The following is a 26,451-nucleotide window of genomic DNA, read 5'->3' on the forward strand; positions in this document are numbered from 1 at the left end:
ATCATACCAACAATATGAAACATGATGAATAAATGAAAGTAATTAACAATAATTAAAAAGGGATTAAGAGAATTATACCTACTAATGATTCCAATAATAAAGCAAAGATAAAAGAAGTACTTGAATGCTTGATTGAGAGGTTGTCAATCTCCCAACAATAACCCAAATAATCTTCAATTACCCAAAATAAAGGATGAACAAAAGAGAGATTAAGGAAATAAAACTTGTATTAGAACTTGATTAATTGTTGATTACAATACTAAAGAGAGATTTGATTGATATTAACTACTCTAATTATTGATAAGAAGAACATGCTCCTCTAATTGGACTAATGGGGTATTTATAGTGGAAATTAGGGAGGATGCATTAGGGTTAACTAAGGGCTAAACTAGTAATTACACTTTTTAGATTGAGCAAGGAGGAGCCGGTATTTTTCGAAGGAAGGGCTTCTTTCTTCGTAGCTTGGAGAAGAGGAAATCACGCTGTGCTGGAATCCGGGCGGAATAAGGTCGGGACGGGCGGATTCTAGCGATGGGGTCCGAGCGGATTCGAGGGAATCCGGGCGGATTGTGGAGGTGGAATCCGAGCGGATTAGAGCAAAGCCGCACGGATTGTGCAGTTGGGGACGGCCGGATTGGGGACAATCCGCACGGATTGTCACTCAAAGAAGACATCTTCTTCTTTTCTTCCCTTTTCTTCATAAATTCCTTGAGGATTTCCTTGGGGACTCAAGGATCCTTTCTCAACATTGCTCTTCTACTATAATATGTACAAAGGCCTTCTAATCTTGTCTCTCCTTGATGCTTGGTCATTGAATTCGATCAATTTAGTCTCGTTTTGCCATGAAAATGCAAGATTCTTACTCCTTTCCTACCAAGGGATCAAAATCTCAAAGAATATGCAAAACAAAGAACTAAAGATAAGAAATGACCCAAATATGCACTAAAAAGCATGAGAACAAGGCTAATTCGGGGGCTAAATATGCGCTAATTATGGTCACATCACTTGTCTATGGAAAAGCATGTCATTTGCCAATCGAATTGGAGTACAAAGCTTTTTGGGCAATCCGAGCACTTAATCTTGATCTCAAATTGAGTGGGCAAAAGAGGATGATTCAAAATCAAGAGTTGGAGGAATTCCGACTACAATCCTATGAGAATGCAAAGATTTACAAAGAAAGAACGAAATTGCTTCATGATAAGAGAATTAGACAAAAGGCCTTGCACAAAGGAGACAAAGTCCTTCTATTCAATTCCCGCTACCGACTTTTTCCGGGAAAGTTGAACTCTAGATGGATGGGCCCCTATGTGATAACCGAAGTTGGAAGATATGGAGATTTTGAACTCAAGGCGGAAGATGGAAGCAAGTTCAAAGTCAATGGTCAAAGATTGAAGCCATACTATGAAGGAGCGTTTATTGGAGAGGTCGAGGTCACCTACCTCGGGCCTTCTCATCCTTGAAAGAACCATCAAAGGGAGAGTTTGGTGGAGTCCTCCTTAAACCACCATTTGTAAATATTTCTAACTCCCTAACTTGCATTTCAATTCTTGTATTGCATTTTTGTTATTTTTGGATTTTTATACTTTGATCAAGATAATTATCATGTTTGAGAGAAGTGAGGGAGGGACTAATAATTTCAATTAATGTGTAGTGCTTTAGCTTAGTGTGGGGATGGCAATTGCCTAGGCTATCCATGCCTTAGTAGTGCCCCCACAACGAAGAACACGAGATTTAAAGAAGAATGGAAAAATGACAAGGGATATGCAAAGTACACGGATAAAAGTGAATCCGGGTACAAAGGGGTCGAATCCGAGCGGATTCAGGAGAATCCGTCCGTCTCCAGAGAATCCGGGCATATTGGGTAGAAGACGCACGTCCTTCATAAGCTGAATTTTTGAAATTTTTGACTGTCAATGAATCCGGGCGTCTTGCATTCGAATCCGCCCGTCTTTAAAAATCCGCCCGTCCTGAAAGGAAGACGCCCGTCTTTTTGGCTAAGGAAAACAAGAAAAATCTCTGTAAAGGAATCCGTCCGTCTTCTGTAGAAGACGCCCGTTCCGTGTTTGAAAATCCGAGCGTCTTCACTGAAAGACGCCCGTCTTTAGGCGAGTTTTTCCCAACCCAGAACAGGCCAAATCCGCCCGTCCCGAGCAAAAACCGCCCGTCTTGCCCCTGCATTTCAAATTTTTCGGGTTTTATAAACCCCCTCCCACATTCATTTCTTCATTCCTTCATTCCTTCATTCATAACACTACTCATAAACACCAAAACCCTCATCCTCTCCATCACAAAAACAAGATTCCCCAACAACATTCACCAAAATCAAATCAAAACAACCTTTTAACAACAAATCAATCACTCCTTTTTCAATAAAAATCAAAACCAAGCACAAAATCTTCAACCTTTGAGTCGATTTTTGAATTCAAAAAAGCAAAGCCTTTCATCTTTAAATCGATTTGGGTACACTACAAATTGAAGATTTTTCACTCTTTTCTTGGTTTATTCATCAATGGCAAGGACTAAGGGAGCAACAAAGGCAACAAAGGCAAAGGCACCAAAGGCAAAGACACTTTCATCAAGGCAAAAGAGTCTTCAAGCAAAGAAAGCATTGGCTATGGTGGTAGCTAGCCCAAACTTGGAAGTGCAACAACAACAACCTCCCATGGGAGCAACAACATCTACTACTCCGGAAATTGATCAACTTTCGAACTATCCGGAGGTAATTTTCATTTCCAAATCCCATAGGGACACTTTTGCCAAGTTTGCTAGGAAATCATTTCTTTCCACCAAGTTTATTTGTGAAGATACCTTAGATAAGTTGGGTGTCCTTGAGCAAACTAGAGCCTTCTTTAAAGCCATGGGGTTGGAGAAATTGTTTGAATCAAAAGAATTGACATACCCCTCCCTTACCTTAGAATTTTTGAGTTCTTTGAAAGTTAACAAGGTTGAGACTAAGGAGACCATCGATTTCCGTCTAGCTAATGTTAGTAGGCGCATCTCCTTTGAGGAAATGGGTAAAGCTTTGGGTCTTAGTGATTCACCGAGTTATTTTAAGAATCTTGGCAAGTATGACCCCGACCCTCTTTGGGAGGCGATTTCCGGAAGGAAATTTGAGGACTTTCATGCTAGTCGTGCTCTTTTAGTCCATCATCCGGGCATTAGAGTATGGCACAAGGTCATAGGGAACACCATCATTGCAAGAAAAGACACCAACCATTTCACCAAACTCGATTTTGTTCTTCTTGAGTCGGCTTTGAACATTGGAAGGGAATTCACCAAGCCTTTCAACTCTCTAAGGCTTTTGGTGGATAGATGGCTAAATATTGATTGTGGGAAGAAAGGCACCACCGTTATTGTGAATGGAGGCATAGTCACTATCCTAGCTAAATACTTTGATCCAAACTTCAACAAAGATAACAAGTATGAGGCGAAAGAGGGTGGTCATCTCATTGATATTAATACTATGATATACAAGTACAAGTGGGTTACCCATAACCCTCTTGACACCAAGTATGAATGGCTCACTAGTGAGGCTAGATCTTTCACTTTGCCTTCAAAGATTTGTCGATTGAGTGTCCACTGGACCAACTATCTACTTCCCCTTTCAAAAGAGGCCGAGTATATTATCCGACAACAAAAGGGTGAACTTGAAATGCCCTCCTCTTCCATTGTCACACCACCTTACCCTTTCGAGTACCAAGAGTTCAAGCCCGAAGGCGTTGAAGCAATAAATGATTATTTGACTCTTCTAATGCAAGAGATGCACAAGCAAGCTTTCGAAGATCGGAAAAATGCTTACTTAGCCCAATATCCACCCCTGCTACACTTAGCTAGGCAAGGACTACTTGACTCTTCATGTCCTTTGCCTAGTTGGGCGAATAGGGAAGTCCTTTTTCCGAGTGCATCTAGGGTTGTTCCGGGTGATAATGAGGTTGTCGGTAATGAAGATGTTGATGATAACATTGATGAGGAAGCTAATGAAGAAGGAGAAGAGGATGATGAGCAAGATGATGAGCAAGATGAAGAAGAAAGTGAAGAGGGAAGTGGCAATGAGTCCACTTCTAGTGAGGAAGATGATGATAGTGATGATATGATGGAAGATTAGCAAGCTTTGGAGGCTCCTACCCTCTCGAGGTTTGTTCTACTTCTTTCGTTGTTTTAATTATTTTTCTTGATCATTGTTGGAGTAGTCCTAGCACGATAGAGGACTCACACCTCGGCCCCTTTGAGGTGTTCTCATTTTATTGTTCCCACCTTTCAAAATCCAAAATGACAAAATTAGTTTCATGCATTGCATAGTGTGTGCATGAACTACACCCATCCTTAGGACATTAGCAATAATGTCTAACTCGGTTTGGGGAAGTCAATGCATACACAACAGAAGGTAATCTAAATTATCCTCTCCGTCATAAACAAAAACCATGCATCATGTAGTGTAGATTAGTGTAGCTTGCATTTAGTGTAGAAATCATGCATCATGTTTGCATAATTTCCCATCATTTTGGCCATTGAGGACAATGCCCATATTAGTGTGGGGATGGGGAATTCCAACTTGGAATTCTAACTTAACTTTTATTCAAAAATCCAAAAAATTGAAAAATTTCGAAAATCCATAAAAATTTTAAAATTGGAAAAACCAAAAACATGTTCATTTCCTTTGTAGTGTAGTCATGTATATATTATTGTATATATTGTGTTTGTTCTATCCTTGTTCACATTGATCGACTACGCCACATCCGAGACATGAGGATCATAAAGACCGCATGGTATGATCTTTCCAATCTCCTTTTTCCTCTTTATGTTAATGACTATGTGGCTTTATTTTGATTGATGCGGTATAACAATATGAACTTAGGACTTGCATTTAGTTTATATGTCATATTAGTTGGTAGAATCATTTGCATTAGGATGTTTATATGTTAGTTGCATCATGGCATATAGTTGCATTTAGATGAAATATTTTGAAAAGTGCCTAATTGAGAACTTTGACAAGAGCAACTAAGCCATTACAAATACTTTTTCAACTTAAGACTTTGCCTACTAGAATGGTTGTAAAACACCCTAGATTGTGTCCTACTAGTGTCTTTTGACTAGAGGTGGCAATTATTGACATGACCCGAAAACACGACACGAACCCGACACGAAGTTAGCGGGTTAGGGTTACGACGTTGTGACCCATTTAAGTAATTGGGTTTACACGAACACGACACGAAACTTAAATGGGTCGGGTTAGGGTTGAGCACTTTTGACACGAACCCGACCCGAATAACCCATTTACTTAAAAGTGTCATAATATATTTGGATTGAATAAATAACCCAATCAAACAATTTAAAAATAAGCATTTTCATTCGTTATTTTTAGGATAATAAGGCTATAAAGCTTAGTTTATGTTATTAGCTTATTGGGTTAAACGGGTTAAGTGTGTTAAAAATGACCTGCTAAAAGATAAATGGGTTAAACAAGTCGGGTTGGGTTATAGAAAAATTAAATGGGTTGGTTTAGGGTTGAGACAAATGACCCGTTTATGTAATTGGGTCGGGTTAGGGTTGGGGTAGTTGTGACCCGTTTAATGTTGACACGGACATGAACACGACATGATCCGATCTGTTTGCCAGGTATACTTTTGACCCATGACCCAAAGCCTAGTCAAGGGTTTGCATGTGAGTCACCTATCCAACCCTGTGATACGATGTGGACTTGGTTAACTTGTCTAGGTGACCTTGATTGACCTTGTGGTAAGGCAACCCAAAAATACTTTCTATCAATAAGTTTGAAGTGCTCATTTCAAAGATTTTGTCATGTGGAAGTAATTTATTGCTAAGGAAACCTCAAATGTTATGAAATGTTAAAATGTTGAGAAATTTAGTTGTTTTGATGGAGGCATACCACTTCGATGTGCTTTGGAGAGGGATCCATTGAATTGGGCCCCCACACGGTTGTGAATTCGCCCGCCCAGAGACAGAGTGACTATCACCCCGAAAAGCTATTGTCTAGAGGTTAACCGGTTGCCTAATAAGCGATAGGAGAAAGCAAAGGACACTAGCCTAGAAGGGACAAACCCCATCTTAAATTTTTGAAATGCGAAAGTTAAATGAGGTCAATTTTTGAATACTAGTCATATCCACCCTTTGTTTATAACGATTTGAGCATTTTATTCCCAAAAAGCCTTTTTGTCAAGCCACTTTGTCGAGCTTGGGACGATCCATGACCTTTGCATTTGTAGAGAATTCGAGACTTGTCATGTCATATGCTACTAGCATCATAGGGATCATCATTCCACCACCATCCGATCGCTCTTGACGAAAGCATTTGGAAATTGCGGACGAAAGCCATCCTCTTAGCCTTAGTAATTTGTTGAACTAGTATTTGTGAAGTATTATATGCTCTTAAATTTGTTCTCTCTTAGTTGCCTCCGCCACTTGATGAGGAAGTGGCTATTCCTTTTGTAGATGCATCCATTATTTGATTTTGTGTGCTTAATGTTTGGATGTGTCGCCATTTTGGCAAGACCCACCTTGCCTTGCAAGAAGGCATCCTACCTCATGGTTGTCTTGTTGTGAGTTGAAGGGGCGGAGTGAGACCCGCTAATTGTCTCATATCGGCTATGTTATTAGGTTAGTTTAAATAATGGTCCTAGTCTTTGTCACCTCTTTACTCGGGACGAGCAAAGGTTCGGTTTGGGGATATTTGATGTGACCATAATTAGCGCATATTGAGCCCCCGAATTAGCCTTGTTCCCATGCTTTTTAGTGCATATTTGGGTCATTTATTGTCTTTAGTTCTTTGTTTTGCATATTCTTTGAGATTTTGATCCCTTGGTAGGAAAGGAGTAAGAATCCTGCATTTTTATGGCAAAACGAGACTAAATTGATTGAATTCAATGACCAAGCATCAAGGAGAGACAAGATTAGAAGGCCTTTGTATATATTATAGTAGTTGGGCAATGACGAGAAAGGATCCTTGCATCCCCGAGGAAATCCCCAAGGATTTTATGAAGAAAAGGGAAGAAAAGAAGAAGAAACAATGCTGAGCTACAATCCGAGCGGATTGTCCTGAATCCGCCCGTCCTCCACAGCACAATCCGTGCGTCTTCCTTCAAAGACGCCGGCAAAGAAGCCCAAGACGCCCGGATTGCCCAAGACGCCCGTCTTCCCCTGCTACAATCCGCCCGTCCCGACACCAATACGCACGGATTCCAGTCCAGCGCAAAATCCGTTTCTTCAAGTTTCAAGAAAGAAGCCCTTCCTTCGAAAAATACTGGCGTCTCCCTGCTCAATCTAAAAAGTGTAATTACTAGTTTAGCCCTTAGTTAACCCTAATGCATCCACCTAATTTCCACTATAAATACCCCATTAGTCTAATTAGAAGAGCATGTTCTTCTTATCAATTCTTAGAGTAGTTAATATCAATCAAATCTCTTTTTAGTATTGTAATCAACAATTAATCAAGTTTTAATACAAGTTTTATTTCCTTAATCTCTCTTTTGTTCATCCTTTATTTTGGGTAATTGAAGATTATTTGGGTTATTATTGGGAGATTGACAACCTCTCAATCAAGCATCAAGTACTTTTTTTATTCTTTGCTTTATTATTGGAATCATTAGTAGGTATAATTCTCTTAATCCCTTTTTAATTATTGTTAATTACTTTCATTTGTTCATCATGTTTCATTTTGCTGGTATGATTGACAACCTTGCTAGCATGATCAACATGATAATGAGTGCGTAGTGACCTAGCTAGGGTTAATGGGTAATTAGGGGAAACCAACATGGGGAATGATTCATGCTTAAATTAATATGCTTTCATGGTTTAATTGCTTGCTTGTTTTGATCTCAACTCATGCACATGTTATGTTTGATGAAATGCGAGCCTATTAATCCTTGTATTTTTTTACCCATCACCTATCTTGTCAATGAGACTTGTAAGACATAAACCAACTCGAGTCTCATTAGACCATGCATGTTGTTGAGTAGAGAAGATTAAGTCGACTTGTAGGTGTTGTACAATCTAATCGATTCGGCTCCGGGACCCAAACTTTCCTAGGATTGTAAGATATAACCCAACTCAATCCATCACAACAATAATTGCTTGCTTATAATTTGAGAACATGTTTGTATGATCAATTCCCATGATTCCCCTATGACCCCATGATACCCTAGTGCTTTTTATCAATTATTTACAACCCTTTCAATTCATCTTGCTTATTTATTTTCATTGCTATTTAGTTAGTGACCTTCTACATCAACCCAAATTGTGACACCCCTAAGACACCACTAGTTTCAATAGAAATCTCATCTCAATTCCCGTCCCTTGGGATCCGACCTTTACTTGCCTCTTTACTAATTGTAGAGTTGTTTGTGAAGCTATAAATTGTGTTTTGATTCGGACGTGACCCAACGACAATATCTATTCAATTGTGAACACGAAACGGACCGATCATCATTTCCGCCACTTAGATGAGGAATGTGGCTATTCTTTTGTAGATGTATCCATTACTTGTTTTATGTGCTTTAATGATTGGATGTGTCGCCATTTTGGCAAGACCCACCTTGCCTTGCAAGAAGGCATCCTACCTTATGGTTGTCTTGTTGTGAGTTGAAGGGGCGGAGTGAGACCCGTTAATTGTCTCACATCGGTCATATTATTAGGATAGTTTAAATAAAGGTCTTGTTTTAGTCACCTCTTTACTCGGGACGAGTAAAGGTTCGGTTTGGGGATATTTGATGTGACTCTTAATTGCGCACATTTAGTCCCCTAATTGAGCCTGTTTTGCATACTATTATAACATTGCATAGCCATTTTATCTGTCAAATGCTTTCTATTTTGCTTTCCTAGTGCATTTCGTATGTTTTGTAGGAAGGAAGATAATTAGGCGGAATTCCCGTCCCCTGTCGATATTTAGAAGCTTTTTGACGATATTGGATGGACTAGTATGAAGAGGAGGCAAGAATGATGACCAAGGATGTAGGAATAAAGAGTATATAGAAGGATCATAGGCTTAACAGCAAGGATGACGAGAAGGAAGCCATTGCAAGAAGAAATTGCTCGGAATCCAAACCAAGAGTTTCTTCTTTGGCTCCGAAAGTATGCTAGATGAAACGGCATCAAAAAATTAAGTGGTATAGGCTTTTGAATCACTCCAATAGGAGTCCGGATGAGGAAATGACGTCCGTTTTACAATCCGAGCTCAAATAGACAAGCAGTCCGCCAATCCGCGCGTCCCGAGACCCAAAACGAGCGTCTCCCCTACAAAACGCTCGGATTGTTTGGCAGACAAGAATGAAGAAGAACACTGTCTCAGATCCGAGTGTCCCGTGCTCGATCCGAGCGTCTCCAAGACCCATGATCTGAGCATCTTCTCCCAGAGACGCACGAATCCCTTTGCAGAACCGACCGTGCTTCAAGACGATCCGAGCGGATCGTGGCGGGACTAGCAACGTTATATGCACATCTCCCTTCGAGACTTGCATTTCCCTACTCAATACTTAGCAATGCTATTTACTAATCTACCCTTGCTTAACCTAATGATGTACTACTATATATACTCCATTTGTAATAATCAAGAGGGGCAAGCCTTCTTAGAGGGGATTAAACGAAGCTCTCTTAGAGGAAAAAAACCTTCCTTAGATTAGATTAGGAGTAGATTAGAATAGATTAATCTCAATCATTCCACAAAATTACACATTAATCTTTCCTTAATCATTGTTCAAGTTTATTATTATTGGGTAATTGAAGATTATTGGGTTATTATTGGAGAATTGACAACTCTTCATCAATCAATCAAGTTCTCTTCTTTTATTCTTTGCTTTATTATTTGGATCATCTCAAGTTTGGTATCATTCTTTTACCCTTTACTCTTTATTGTTTATTTCCTCAATCTTCTTATCATGCTTATACTTGTTGTAATGATTGACACCATAAATGACATGTTTCCCATGATAATGAGTGAGTAGTTATTTAGCTAGGATTAATGGGAAATTAAGGGAAACAAACATGGGGAATGATTCATGCTTAATATAATATGTTCACATAATTAATTTGCTTGCTTGTTGTGATTTCACCTTATGCACATGTTATGTTTGATGAAATGCTAAGCCTATGAATCCTTCCATTTCTTACCCATCACTTATCTTAATTTTCAATGAGACTTGTAAGACATAAACCAACTCGAGCCTCATTAGACCATGCATAGAGTTGAATAAGAAGGATTAAGTCGACTTGTAGGTGTTGTACAATCTAATCGATTCGGCTCCGGGACCCAAACCTTCTTAGGGATTGTAAGATATACACTAACTCGATCCCATCACAATAATAAATGCTTGCTTATAATTGAAAACATGTTTGTATGATTTACTCCCATGAATCCCCTTTGAACCCATGATATCCTAGCACTTTTAGTCATTTGTTTACATCTTCATTTTGTTTTATTGCTTATTTTACTTTATTACTTGCATTAGTCTAGAACATAACTACAAACTCCAACAATTGTGACACTAGCATAAATTGAGATAGATAGACTTAGAACCCAAAGCACACCGTCCCATGGATCGACCTCGACTTAACCACTAACTAGTTGTTTGTTGAGAATTATAAATGTGTTTGATTGGGAGACACGACGACACCTTCCATCACATATTCGGTCTAAATATCTAACAGTTCAAGGATCCTGTGTTAGTATTTAAACTTTATCTCCTCCGTTCATTATGTGAACAACATTGAGATAAGTGGAGTCTTGCAAGAAACCGGTAGAACCAAACCAAAGTCTTAGTATAGAGTTATCTTAAGCAAGAAGTCTTATAGCGGAGTAGCTTTAAGCACGAAGTCTTTGAAGCACAGTAGCTTTTGAGCATGAAGTCTTTCTGTGGAGTAGCCTAAAGCAAGAGTCTTATTGCGGAGTAGCTTTATGCAAAAGCCTTGGAAGCGGAGTAGCTTTTAAGTAATAGCAACCAGAGTAGGTTGGGGAGTTGTTTTATTATTCGGGGTGGTCTTAGTTTGTATGAGTTTACTTCTAAGACGTTTAGTAAAATAGCGCTGGACGTAGGTCTCGGAGTAGTGACCGAACCAGTTTTAAAAACATCGTTTATCGTGTCTATTTCATTTGATTCCCGCTGCCACTCTAAACTCTCGTTTTACTTTCAGAAACAACAATTGAGTACACAGTGACTTCTGTTTGCTGAATCGTTGTTAAATATTTCTAACTCTATAGTTCTAAGTATCAACTTCTCATTTCATCTAAGTAGTGTTTAAAGTGTTTAAAGAGTTTAAAAGAATCTTTCATTAAGCTTAAAATTTTAAATAGACACCTAATTCAACCCCTCCCCGTCTTAGGTGCTCCTGTGCCTGACTCTTCACTCTTAAATTGAGGCAATACGCATTACTTGTACTGTATTTGAGATATATACGATTGAGAACAAGAGAATAGAATATGCATTTTATTTTTATCCCCTGTGCTGAAAGACAATCTTTAAGGTATGAGTGATGGAGTAGTAAAATTAAGATGGCTGAAAAACTAAATGAACAGTTGTCTGATATTCACAGAACTTATGCAACAAACGAAACCAGCGAACGCTGCACTTTAGAGTTTGCATCATTTAAGAGTCCTTTATCGTTTATTAGAAATTATTACCCCCTTTGTTTTATTATTCCAGGGATTTCCATACTACCTTACATATACCAGATTCGTAAAATGCCCTTTGTAAGCTGCAGATGGTGCAATAATTAAAAATTATAGAACATAAGTATATGTGTAATAACAAGATCTTTTGAGACTTATAATTGGGATGAGTGAAAGAACCATTAGGCTTGATGAGAGGCTACTCGTGAGTGACGAATGACTGTGCAATGTACCAAGTGTATACTATACTAGACAAGTGGGTGGGCAGTGGACCGAGTTAATGGTGTAGTGGACTGAGTAGGTGTCACTCGGCCGAGTACAAACAGTACTCAACCGATTGAGGGTCACTCAGTCGAGCGGTCAGCTGGCACTCGACCGAGTGCACTGTGTCAGACGCGTTATAAACATACTTGAGATCCCTTTTGCACCTCACCCTAAATAATTTCCTTCTTTCTCTCTAAACCTCCAAATCCTCTCTCTTCTCTCTAAAACCCTCCTAAACACTTCCCCGTGGGATTAAATCTTTGAGTAAGATATATCCTTTTCTAGTTCTTTTATGAACCCTAATTTTTGGGGGTTTTCATGGGAGTTATTAATTAGTAATTATTATTAGTAATATGAGTAACTAAATTGTAATAATAAGGGGTTTTATATTATATAAGTATATAGGATCTATTGTGATGGTTGTTATGTAATTTATGTAGGGTGAGACGGTTTTATAAGACAGTATCTTGCTTGTTTCGAGTAGCTTATGGAGTATGCTAAAAGGTAGGATTTTCCTACTCGATTTTTGTAATATGAATGCTTGTTTTTGTGTCCATTGTCATTGTTGCCATAATAGAGGTAGTATTACATCTTATCATGATATTGGGGATTATATGAACCTTATAATGATGTCGGAGTCACATTATAGCATGATAATGGAATATGGTGACTCAATGAGTCGGGATTATTGTGAATACTTGTTCATGACATATATTGGGATTGTGTCTCAATAGGAGTCGCATACTTGGCATGTCGTATTACATATTGCATACATGTGTTTGTTGTATTTGTTAGAGGTTGTTGGTGAAGTTGTGGTGGTGATATATGGTTGTTGAGGAGACGTAAGATGGGTCGGGAGACCATCTTATGCTTGGGTTGCCCCTTGGAGCTTTCCACTTGAAAAGGGACATGCACGGTTATGACTTTAGTACGGAGGGGCTCGTGTGGTATCATGACGCCTAGGGGTCCGGTTTGCGCCCAGGTTCAGTTCCACAGACATGTTCCGAGTGCCTGTTTTACGGACTACGGTCCTACTTTTTGGTGGCGGTGTTGCGATGCCATAATCGGGTTATTGGTACCTCAGACATGTTTCCGGTACCGGTGAGGTGGTTGTGAAGTTGTGGTGAACAGTGGGTTGTGACTTGTGTACTTCATTGATGCTTTGCATATTCAAATGAAGGAGAAGTTACACAGACCATGATCAGATCTATAAACTTCCTAGAGAATTTCAAAGTATTCAACATTTGCTCCAAAAACACCCATTCAACTTTGTCATAAGCCTTTTTAAGATTTATCTTTATCAAACACCTAAGAGATGCAGTCTTTCTATTATACAATCTCACCAAGTGTTGGCATATCAAGACATTCTCAACATTATTCCTTCCTTTGATAAACCCCCCGACTCTGAGTCTTTTGCAAAGAACCTTAAAAATGCACTTATAGACAGTATTGCAGCAAGCAATAGGTCTAAATTTTAAGACACTAGTAGGATTATAAATTTTGGGGATGAGAGTAAGGGTAGTAGTGTTCACCTGCTTAATCAATTTTCCAAAAGAGGAAATCTTGTACAACAGCAATGATGTCACCACTAATAGTATCCCAGGAGTCCTTGAAGAACTCGCTAGAATAGTCATCAGGACCAGGAGATTTTGTTGAAGCAATAGAAAACATATTGTCTTTGTGTAATACTACTGTTTTCTATATCTATGGGTACTCTATCGAGTGGGACTTATTGTGTCGAGTAAGTAGCTTTTGACGCAAAACAGTAGTATGTCCGTAGGGTACTCGATCGAGTAAGTTGGGGACTCGATCGAGTAAGTCACTTACTCGATCGAGTAAGTGTGTTTTACGGGTTTATTTTGACGGGTTTTGTTAATAACACGAGATTAATATAAAAGGATTCGTCATTATTTCTTAGACACCTTTTCAACATTCTAAACCTTTAAGAGCAGATTTGAAGTTACGTATATTGCATCTCTCGCGTTATTGGCAAATCCCAAAGCTAAGTTCGTCGGATCATCTTGTTTTTTACACCGTTGTGATCATCTTGTCAGGGGTAAGTTCCTTGTATAATTTATATAGCGTTTGGTTGAGTTTCTTTAAAACCCTAATTGGGTAATGTTGGGGGTTTTGGGTGATTTGTATATTATTGGTGGTAATTGTATGTATACGTGTTTTAGGAGGAGGATTCGTAGAGGAGAAATTCTGATTAGCTGCTTGATCGTCTGTTGTGATTGCTATTCCAGGTAGGGTTTCCCTACTCAGTATTGGTTACATAGTGTTGTTGGTAATTGTTGTTGTTGTTGATTAATTATCGTATTGGAATTGGTTGTTGGTAATTGTTGTTGTTGTTGATTAATTATCATATTGGAATTGGTTGTTGGTAATTGTTGATTGTGTAAGGTGACTGTTGTATAAATGTCTGTGATATTCGGGGTGCGTCCCTGGCTGAGTAGAGTCACTTGCGGGAGTAGCTTCACGCCCTTGATTCGCCTTCTGTGGAACCCGCCACAAAAGGGATGTGCACATTAAGGAACATGGGTTTATCGCTCGGATGAGATGAGCGGGGCTTAGGTGGGAACGGCTGCGGTCCCCCACTGGCGGTGTGGAATACATGTTGCGATGGGTATTCTGGTAGGACTACACACTTTAGTTTGTAGTCAGGTGTGTGGTTATGTGACAGAGTTTGGGGATTGTTTGATTGTTATGTCGTTTTATTGCAGCTGTGTATTTTTATGTAATCAGTATTAACCCCGCTTAAATGTTTTAAAAACTGTGGTGATCCATTCGGGGATGGTGAGCAGTTATTGAGCAGGTATGAGATGATGCACATGGGTTAGCTGGAATGAGTATCACGTTGCTATTTTAGAAGTCTTCCGCTGTGTCGAACACTCTTTAATTGTTTAGTAGTTTGACAATTTTGAGAACATTTGTGTTTTCTTTTATCAGTTTCGGAGTTTGTTGTATCGCTTTAAACTTTATAATTATTAAAGTACGTTTCGTTGTTGTCTATTTGATTATCATTGCCTCGAGCAACCGAGACGGTAGCAGTCTCATGCCTTAAGTGGTCCTGGTAAGGCACTTGGAGTATGGGGGTGTTACACTTTGATTTCAGCAGCTGACACGGGGGATAAAAGAATACCCTTATGATCTTGATTCACCATCTTTCATGTTCTTACAGTAGGAATATGCACATCAGTAGTGAGATGACTAGTGCCCAACAATCCCTTATAATAATTGAGGAAAGCAATCTCAATGTCCTTGGGATTACTGTATAATACCCCATCAGCACCCCTGGTACTCATTACACTATTATGAAGCTGCCTAGCTCTGATTAATTATGAAAGAATCTAGTATTTTTATTCCCATTACTAATCTAATCCACTTTTGCTTTCTGACTCGGGAAGCTATGCTGAACCTTACTAAAATGTTTGAAGGAGTCAGCAACAGCCTTTTCAGCAGCAATCAAAGAATGATCAGTGGACCTAGCATGAAGTTGAATATGAATATCTTCTAAAAGAGCCTTAGCCACCCCCACAACTTTGTCAACATCAGAAAAATTATTCCTGTTTAACACCTTTAAAGGTTTCTTCAACTTTTTTAATTTACTCACAACCTGATATATAGGAGTACCATCCACATTGTAGTTATAATTAGTTTGAACAATATTCTTAAAACCAGAATCCAAGCTCCAAATGTTCTAATATCTGAAAGAAGGTCTTCTATGATCCCTAATTTGCCATTTATAGCAAACACAAGGGTTGTGGTCAAAGAGGCCTTCAGGAAGAAAATGAGCATAGGCTTGAGGATAAAGATCCATCCACTCAGAGTTAACAAGGAACCTATCAGTTCTGGAGAAAGATCTAGAACCAGGGTCCTGCTTATTGTTCCATCTATAGAAAGCACCCTTTTCTTTAATATCCACTAGCCCACAGTACAGCACACAGTTTCTAAAATCAACAATTTCTGACCAAGTGACATTTCTACCAATTCTCTCATTAAAGTTCAGAACATTATTAAAATCTCCACTGATACCCCAAGGACCATGAAAAGTATCATGTATGAATTGCAAGTCATGGCAAAGGGAGAGCCTGTCGCTATCATCATTGAAGCCATGCACCATATTGATAAGAATCACATCACCAATAGAAATCTCAGTCACCTGAGCAGTAATAGCTTGAGCTGAAATAAGAAGAGTTGTAACCTTACAAAACTGAGGAATCCAAATTATCCAAACTCTTTCCCCAGGATGAATATTACTATTATTAATACCATGCCAATGAGATCCTAAATTATTTAACATAGAATTAAAATCCAGTAACTTCACTTTAGTTTCAACCAGACCATAGAGGCCAATATTATTTTGATGCAAAAATTCTTGACATCTAATTGTTTATTGACCACATTTATTCCCCTAACATTCCAACTGCCAATACTATCCATTTATAACAGACCCAAGTGGTTCTTCCAGTCCCCCATTGACCTTATCTTTCCCGTTAGGTCTAAGTGCTTCTGCATAGGACTTAGTCGGAGAAATGTCATTTCTTAAGGTTTGATTTTCTTGTCTAGTAATCTGCTGAATAACAGGCACTGGAGTAATAAGAGAAGAATCATGGTAAGTAGTGTTGGGAAATGTGTCCTCAACAATAGTGCGATCACATGATTTAAATATCATTATTAAATCTCATTTTAAGAATACATGTGGGATGTAATATTTTACAGTCAACTGGTCCACACATATCGGTAATGATTGGCTGACTAGAGTTTGACATTACTGTCGTGCGACGGTGGTGATCAGTTGATCCCCTTAGGTCATACCTATAGGGAAATACTCTTAATTGATTATTTAATTAATCGTATACCGATACGAGTTAATTAAATTGCTTAAAATTGACGGATAATTTTGTGAGTATAATTTACGTGTCTTATTGTAAATATGATTAAATGAGACACGATCTAAGTAATCGAATTGTTTTATTACTTAGATGAAATTATTGTTTACAGAAACAGTTGAAACGGAATGAATAAATTATTATAAATACAGAATGTTGTAGTTTATAATTCGGAAACATTTTTGGTACAAGTAATTACGAATTACTAGTCAATTTTGTAAATGACATATTTTATGAGTATGTTGATTTTTAATATGATAAAAATACATTACATTGTGACATGTCATGTAACATGTTACATGTGACAAATTTGACAAATGACAAAATAAAATGGATTCTCTATTTTATGCTAAAACCGAAAATGAGGAGGTAGTGTAAGATATATATTGTGTTTTTATCTTGAGTGGAAAACATAATTATCATATCTAAATAGTAGCCTTGTAAGCCTAAGCTTTTGAGAAGAGCAAAAAATAAAGGCATTGGGCATGCTACCCAAGGCCAATATTTGGGCCATCCCACAAGAAAGAGAGAAGTGCTTTTTCTCTTTAATTAATTCATTCATTCTTTCATCTTATTTTCTAGTGTAAGAAAATCCATAAAAACTCTCTACAATTTATGAGAATTCTAGAGAAATAAACTCACAAAATTACTATCTCTTGGACCGAAATTCCAAGAGTAAAATCATTGATTTTGTGTCAATTTTATTGTAAAACTAATATTATTACTAGATCTTAATAATATTGGTTTATTAAGATGTATTCCTTGGGTATATGCTTTTGGGAGGGATTCTACACTTGAATCCTTGTTCTTCCATTTGGAAAGCTCAAGAACAAAAGAAAAGGAGATTTCTTTTGTGCCCATTTGAACCGAAATTTCAATGTAAGGATATGATTTCTTCTCTTTTATTATATTGTTTGCATGCATAAAATCCACATTTAATTTTATGACAAATTAATTTTGACATATAAGAGTATGTTAGTATGTATATGAATCTACATTTCCTTCAATCGGTATCAAGAGCCACGGTTGTTTGCATGCAAATCGGTTAAAAGTTTTTCCGAGTTATAAGAATAACATATAAAACTTGTAAAATTTGTGTTATTATGAGATATCACGAAATTAATCCATGCATGTTAATATTTCTGGTCCTAAAGTGTTTTGGGATATTTTGGTTAATTTTTCGGATTTTTATTGTTCATAATTTACAATAATGGCATTTAAATGTGATTTTATGAGTAAAAATGTCATTTTTGGTCTAAAATTAGCTATACGTCGAATTTTCACTTGGTTTTTGGATATGTTGTCACATATATTATTTTGAGATAACCTGTAAATTTTCATAATTTTTGGACTTGTTATGCTCGAAAAATGAATTTTTCATTATTAAATTCGGATTTAAGTGAAAAATAGGTTAATATGAGTTAAATTTCGAATCTGGTCATAAAAAATTAATATGTTGTCACATGCAATTTTACAAGATGTGTGTAAAATAATTGGCTATAAAGAAGTCTTTTTGCATGATTTATGAATTTTTGAAGAAAAATAGCATAAATAGTGACATTATTAGTGAAAAAATTAATAAAACATAATCTATGACTTAGGAAAAACGTCTAATGTTGCATTTTATTATCTTTTTCAGATCTAAAATTGAAAAGTTAATGAAAATAATTTTTCCATGTTTTTATGATTATTTTATTAAAAATCGATAAACCGCAACATTGTTTTTCCGGTAATTTTTCGAAATTTTTAACCTAAGTTTTTGAACATTATGAGTGTCATGGAATTTTTCCAGAATGTTCATGAGTTTAAATTTCAAATTTCAAATTTATTTGAAATTTTGTGATTTATTTGAAGTTTAATAGCTTATTTTTGTAATTTTTGATCCATTTATGAACAATTTTGTAAATATGGGTTAATTATGGTCAAATTATTAGTGAAGACTATATTTTGAGTCCTAAAAGGTTAGGGTAGTTAACTTATGCATAAATATGAGTTTATGTATTTTTGTGATTATAAAATGTTGAAATCACGCAAATCCGTAAAAACCGAGTAATATATGATATTGGCTATTAAAGGCGATTTAGCATAAAATTGAGCATGTTTATACATAATATAATGCTGCATTTTTTTTTTCTTTATGATTGTCATAATTTTAATTTATGTAATTTTTGAATTATGTAATTTTACTTAGTATGGCCTTAGATTTTAATTGGTATTTCCCGAAATGTATGGGAATATCGATTCGGTTGTAATTTTTATTGTGATCTCGTATCACCGTTTTGTAATTTAATAGATTTATTTTATTTTAGTTACAAATGTATAATAGGAAATTATGTAATTTATTATGTAATTTTATTCATTCCGGAGTTCCCAAAGACGGATTTCTTCAAGAATGACGATACATAAAGACGGTGTTACCTCGAGATGCGTGCCACAACCGAAGTTCAAGGGACCAATGGAGTTGGTTTCCGAATATGTAATAGTTAAAGAGTTTTTCTATTTTAGGAAAGGCCATACTAGAATTTATTTACTTTTATGCTTGCATTTTATTTTATGTCACATGCATTGCTAAATCGCCATAACTAAAACATGCATCCTTATTTTATCGAGTTTATCGACCGTGTCAATTAAAATTATCGTAGTTCACCGCTTTAGTTCACTTAAAACGTGATAGATAATAAATTGACATGACCTCTCGCTAAAATAAACAATTGAGACATAGCCTTACCAAATAGTAGAAACCATGAAAACCTATTTCGCGAGGGAGTGCACTCGGCTACCCCGGGGTACAAACCTTGTTACGTAGGGGAAGTGGGTGATGAATGTTAATCCACCGAGTTCATGTTAATAAGGGGTATTTCGGCACACCGTGCCCTAAGTTGACATGGGTTTGGATCATGGACACATTTATTCGAAATTTGGGTTGAACTCAACGAAAGTATTCACGACGTATTTCCGGATGTGTTTCGGGCTAGAGATAAAATATTAATGTAATTTTATCGACCAAGAGTTCTAAAAGTAGAATCGATTAAAGAGTTAATCCACCGAGTTATATTGATGAGGGGTATTTCGGCACACCGTGCCCCAAGTTAATATGAATTTGGATCTTGGAATCATTTATCATAGTTGGGTAGAGGTCACTATGTAAATGCTTTACTTGTTATTTACAAGTATTAATAAAACGATAAATGTTAAGTTTTCCACTATTCCGTTGTTATATTGTTCTATTTCTTTACCACAATTCATATACGATATCATTTCGTTTTTGATTCAAAACTCCATTAAAAATTCGTAACTAAAGACAAAATTTGAATTTTCTTCTAAAGACTTCGAATTAACCATTGCTAAGGATCTCTTGCAAAGAGTATAGATTAAAGTTATTCATTATCAAACAGGTTTTTGATTCTAGACTAACACATCTACTTACAATGGATTGTTTTTCATGTACTTAAGTGAATTAAGTACCTTGAAGCGATAAATAGTTTTGGTAATTAGTTTTGTCAAGAATTCGTAATTGACCAAAATAACGCAACCACTTCAATGAAAGTTTTAAGACTAAAACGAACAAATGAAGAGTAATCTTCATGAATTCAATTTTGCTTCTCAAAGCAAAGACTCATTGAAATGAGTGGGAGCATTCTCTTAAACCGTTAAGATGAGAACGAGGTTCAAGAAGTAAAGATAATAATGGAATTGATACAAGGTAATGTTAAAGGTAAAGTTGTTGAGAATAACGATACTAAACCTATCGATCCCGACCAATAAAGTTTCCATTGTCTTAAAATGTTGGACACGAGAAAGGAAACTACCCCAAATTATTGAAGAATCAACAAGTTAGTTGTGGGACATCTAATGGGACCTTCTTCTTTAAAAATGTTTATTTGATTAAACATAAATTTTTGCTAGTCCTACTTCGTCAATATTAGAAACCGGTGGTGGTTTTCATCATTATGTTTGATACATGGGATGATAAGAATATGACGACTAGCGACAATAATGTCGAGAGATAGAGTAATTGTGTACTCAATCTAGTTTTTGGATTTAAAGTTGTACTTAATTGTGACTATTAAGTGCATAAACTCTAAATAAGAATATAAACTTGTTAAGATACAAAAGAGGTTTTCACTTTTGTGACCCTATACACCACGATTTGATGTATGGCTAGCCCATTATCAAGGTGATTATATTCTAAACCAAACTAGAATGACATATCATGTAGATGATGTAAGATTCAAATTGGTAACCCAAGATTAAACCTTAAATTTTGGAATGATGAACGCAAAGAGTTATCGAGTACTCTTGAAACCATTAGATTGTTAATGGTATATGCGTATCTTGTATTCAAAGCAAGATGTCTCGTGCCTTTTGGTTGAAAAGGAGATCGAGGTTATAAATCATCAATCCAAAATAGGTTGATCATCATCTTTTACCAACGATTTAAGTTGACACTAGTGTGTTCACTTAATAAGGTAAATAGAGAAATCTTTGAAGAAGTTCAAGAGTTCAAGGAATCACGATTTAGTCGTGATGGGACTATCAAAGTGAAGACTTTGATATAAGCCAAAGGAAATGTGATATAGTATCACAAGTTAATCTCTCTTAGCACGCATTATGAAATAATGTGTGGATGGATAAGAAATCAAAACGCTATTCGATATGGTTTGGACTTCAATCAAGTTACTTTGAGTTACTTGATCCTTATGGGGATTTTATCATTTTGTCTAAAATTATTTTTCCACTAAATCGAATCATATGGGATATGAAATGGTAAGGGTACCATGGTTGTAAGTTTTTCAAAAGAAACAAATGCTCATTTTTCCCTTGCAATTATCACGAGCACGACGGGTTTGCGGCTCATGAAGCTGTCTTTCTAAAATACAAGTTTATTTTAGAAGACAGAGTGGGAGAAATTATTCAAGAGCCACAAAGAATGCCACAGAGAATGTTATGTCGCAAGAAACTGGTCTTTCTTGGCTACATGAGACGTTTTGTGTAAGACATTGTTTCTTCAAAACCTAGGAGGTTAAATTCGTCACTTGTTAAAGATGATGAATTCATGCTACTTTTAAGAAAGAAAAGAGCTTATAACTTACAAAAGAAATTGGTTGATTCAAGTGAAAGTTATGAACAAATGACTTATATAAGAGTGTTTAAGTCACAACTCAATACAAGGCTTAGACCCATGAAAATCCGAAACAAAAGGGCAAGATTAGTTGCAAAGGGTTTTGCACTAATTGAAATGATTAAGTCTATTTGGATCTTCTTAGGGATTGTGTTTCATCATGAGGTTATGAAATACATAGCGAGTGAATCTAAAACCCACTTCTTCAATAGAAGGAATGTATTCAATACATGTCTTGAGTTTAGTAGATTCTTGCAATCCTAAGATAATGTGAAACTTAAGAGAGGGTCTTAAGTAGGACATCAATGAGTTAGAATCAACATTTTGATCATGTGGTAAAACATTTCTCGATAAGTCGAGAAGTTGTGTTTATACATGGAGTTTAGTGGGAGTTACGGAAGTTTTAATTAGTCCGATATGTGGATGACATATTGATCATTGAGAATGATTTAAAACTTTTGGAGCATTATAATACATCTTGAATATCCGGATTTATGAAGATAAATCCACATGATATTAGCGTCAGTAAGAAGTCTTATGTTGATAAGATTCATGACTAGTTCAATTAAATTGAACATATTTGATTGATTCCATTTGCTTCCGCTGCCGAATCAATTAAAAAGAAATGATGTATAACACTTCATATGCTTTGAGTATGATGAATTGTTTTCAAAATCGAATTTAAGTAATCTTTATCAAGTAAGCTATAAAGATTACCCTTAAGTGCTTGCAGAAGCATTAAGGCTATGATGCAAAGTGTTTATGATGCAATATTGTGTAAGGGTGTTACATAAGTGACAATTGACAATTGATATTGTGCATGGTTTCCGACAAAACCATAATCAAAACACATTAGGATGGTTAAGATACCATTGTGGCAATGTTAATTAAGAAGTAGATTTTCTAGAATTGTTCTAGGCAATAAAGAACAATGAGAGATATTTATAACGGAAATTGAGTATACTTGCGATCATGAGATGTGCAAGAAGGATGAATCCCGCACACTGTGAAAACAGTGGGAGCTATTCTTAGGCTAGAGGGACTATGTCTTGATTGGATCTCGACACGTACTCAGAAAGTTTTGTGATGCAAATGTATACATTACAAAGGAAAACGAATATGTAGTAAGGTTGAGTAAGGTACAAGAAGTTGATAAAACCTACTAACCAAAGCCTTCTCATAGGCTAAACATGATGACTCATGTCATTTCAATTGAATTGAAATGAACAACTACGAGATCAAATTAGATTATAGAATATGAAATAGTAATCAGGCATTGACTATTCATATGTGATAATCGCATTTGTCGTTCGAGTTTTTCTTTAAAAACTCCTTTTATACTTTGTTACATCCAAACGGGTTGTAGTGACAATTGAACCCCGTTAAAGTGAACACGGATTAACATTGTATTCGCCCATAGTCACTTGTATGAGGTGACATCTCGAAGTGACTAGAGTGTGATGCGATTGATGGCAAGTTCAAGTGCCATAGAGTCATGTGAGATGACTAGTCGATCACATAGGCCGACTGTTAGGAACGTTTTGTCGGGCCTAATGACCGCTTATAGAGTTCTGGCAAATTTATATAGCCTGGTCGTGGCAAGAGCTGCTATAGTATTCAAATGAGTCAATTCTTTTGACTAAATACTATTCTCCTAAGATGGCTCAGTTTCAGATTAACTTTGATTTGTGTTACTACGACCTTCGTAAATGGGGTCAAATGGGCATATTTTGGGTTATGATGGCCGTGGCTAGTCGAAGGGAATGAGTGCGATAGGAATTGTCCATCCCCTTGTCAGGGTTAAAACAATATCTCAGGGCCACTGGAGGAGTAATGAACTGAAAATGCGTGGCCACGCTCGGAAGGTATCCAGAGTGGATAAATCCGGTCAAACAGTTATTCTCCAGATCGAGGAAACCACTCTCGATATGATCACTTGCAAGTACGACCTGAAAGACACCTTGCATTGAGTGGGAGATAGTAATAGGACAAGAGAATTGGTGACGCACACTTGTCGAGGACAAGTGGGAGATTGTTGGGAAATGTGTCCTCAACAATAGTGCGATCACATGATTTAAATATCATTATTAAATCTCATTTTAAGAATACATGTGGGATGTAATATTTTACAGTCAACTGGTCCACACATATCGGTAATGATTGGCTGACTAGAGTTTGACATTACTGTCGTGCGACGGTGGTGATCAGTTGATCCCCTTAGGTCATACCTATAGGGAAATACTCTTAATTAATTATTTAATTAATCGTATACCGATACGAGTTAATTAAATTGCTTAAAATTGACGGATAATTTTGTGAGTATAATTTACGTGTCTTATTGTAAATATGATTAAATGAGACACGATCTAAGTAATCGAATTGTTTTATTACTTAGATGAAATTATTGTTTACTGAAAAAATGATTGAAACGGAATGAATAAATTATTATAAATACAGAATATTGTAGTTTATAATTCGGAAACATTTTTGGTACAAGTAATTACGAATTACTAGTCAATTTTGTAAATGACATATTTTATGAGTATGTTGATTTTTAATATGATAAAAATACATTACATTGTGACATGTCATGTAACATGTTACATGTGACAAATTTGACAAATGACAAAATAAAATGGATTCTCCATTTTATGCTAAAACCGAAAATGAGGAGGTAGTGTAAGATATATATTGTGTTTTTATCTTGAGTGGAAAACATAATTATCATATCTAAATAGTAGCCTTGTAAGCCTAAGCTTTTGAGAAGAGCAAAAACTAAAGGCATTGGGCATGCTACCCAAGGCCAATATTTCGGCCATCCCACAAGAAAGAGAGAAGTGCTTTTTCTCTTTAATTAATTCATTCATTCTTTCATCTTATTTTCTAGTGTAAGAAAATCCATAAAAACTCTCTACAATTTATGAGAATTCTAGAGAACTAAACTCACAAAATTACTATCTCTTGGACCGAAATTCCAAGAGTAAAATCATTGATTTTGTGTCAATTTTATTGTAAAACTAATATTATTACTAGATCTTAATAATATTGGTTTATTAAGATGTATTCCTTGGGTATATGCTTTTGGGAGGGATTCTACACTTGAATCCTTGTTCTTCCATTTGGAAAGCTCAAGAACAAAAGAAAAGGAGATTTCTTTTGTGCCCATTTGAACCGAAATTTCAATGTAAGGATATGATTTCTTCTCTTTTATTATATTGTTTGCATGCATAAAATCCACATTTAATTTTATGACAAATTAATTTTGACATATAAGAGTATGTTAGTATGTATATGAATCTTCATTTCCTTCAAGTAGGCCCCCCCAAAAAAAGCAGCAAGGGTCTGAAGCTTAGTAGGAGGACCCTGAACATGCATAGCTACCCCAGGCCTTTGAACATGCCTCCAAACCTTCAAGACAAATTTAGGAGCAGGTCCATTAGCTAGCGTAGAAGCAGGTCTTAGGACAGATTTCTTCCTACCCATGTCCTTTGTATGCCCTATTCCTTTACAGCTACTATAGACAGAAGGTTTCCACTCATACTCCATCAAGATGCTAGCCTCAACACCTTTTTCATCCTTAAAATAGAGCATGTCTGTGAAATCCAGCCCAATTTCAACTTCCACCAGGAGTCTTGCATAGCCTAGTCTCGTTTTATCCTCAATGGCTCCGTCCCTTTTGATAAATTTGCCCAGAAGCCCAACCAGTTTCTCAAGACTCGACTTGCTCCAGAATTTAAGAAGGAGACCACAAAGACGCAACCAAATAGGAACATGTTTAACTCTTTCCTTCAGAGGACTACACGATTCAGTCCAAGGTTTGACAACCAAAGGCTTGTTGTCAAACATTGGAAACCTTTGCTGTAAGACTAAAGTCTGACACTCCTTAGTAGGGAATCTTACCAGGAAAACTCCATTAGGGAGAAAAGAATCTTGTCATATTTATAAACTCCCCAGGGTTTCTGAACAATGCTCGAAAAAAGTTCCCATGGTGGATTACTTCCGAATACATAACAAACCACCGCCGTATCCCAAAATTGTAACTCAGACTCTACATCCTCATATGTTAGTTGTAATAACCCCTTATTAGATGCAGACTCATGTGAATTAATTCGAGGAGACGAAGAGTTCTTACCTTTCACTTGCGTCCATACTCCATCACCATCCTCATGTTCTGATTGCGAATTAACATCATCCTCCACAATCGTTCCCAAATTTAGGATTGGTATACCCACAATTTCACTTTCTTCCTTCGTTTTCAGACATTCAGCAGATTAAGAAATACCAACACTCCGGTGGATCCATATCTAAATTGAGATTAGCACAATTAGTAAAAGAGGGACGAATATTAGCCTTAGAATGTAATTTGCTTTTAGATCGGGATTTTTTTACGATTTTCCTTGTCATTGTGAAATCTAAAACCCTAAAAATCCTAGATAGAAGTAAGAGGTTTCTCTCTCTAACAACATTTTTAAGAAACTGGAACATTAAAACATAAATGTGGGTATAACAAACATTAAACTTTGTCTTTTCATTTTAAGAGTAAATTAATTAAGAGCAAT

At 36.5% G+C, this 26,451-nt stretch overlaps 1 protein-coding gene across 1 annotated transcript; it reads right to left on the reverse strand.

Moving 5' to 3' along the window:
• Positions 1–15,254: 15,254 nt before the first annotated feature.
• Positions 15,255–25,738, reverse strand: LOC141648084 (uncharacterized). The gene is made up of 3 exons (XM_074456545.1): positions 25,255–25,738; positions 15,633–16,165; positions 15,255–15,494 (listed from the first exon to the last, which is right to left on the reverse strand). Exons 1-3 carry the CDS (start codon positions 25,736–25,738, stop codon positions 15,255–15,257), a joined length of 1,257 nt encoding a protein of 418 aa, XP_074312646.1.
• Between the last annotated feature and the right edge of the window lie 713 nt (positions 25,739–26,451).

This window comes from Silene latifolia, chromosome 1 (genome assembly GCF_048544455.1).
Source record: "Silene latifolia isolate original U9 population chromosome 1, ASM4854445v1, whole genome shotgun sequence".
Classification (NCBI taxonomy): domain Eukaryota; kingdom Viridiplantae; phylum Streptophyta; class Magnoliopsida; order Caryophyllales; family Caryophyllaceae; genus Silene; species Silene latifolia.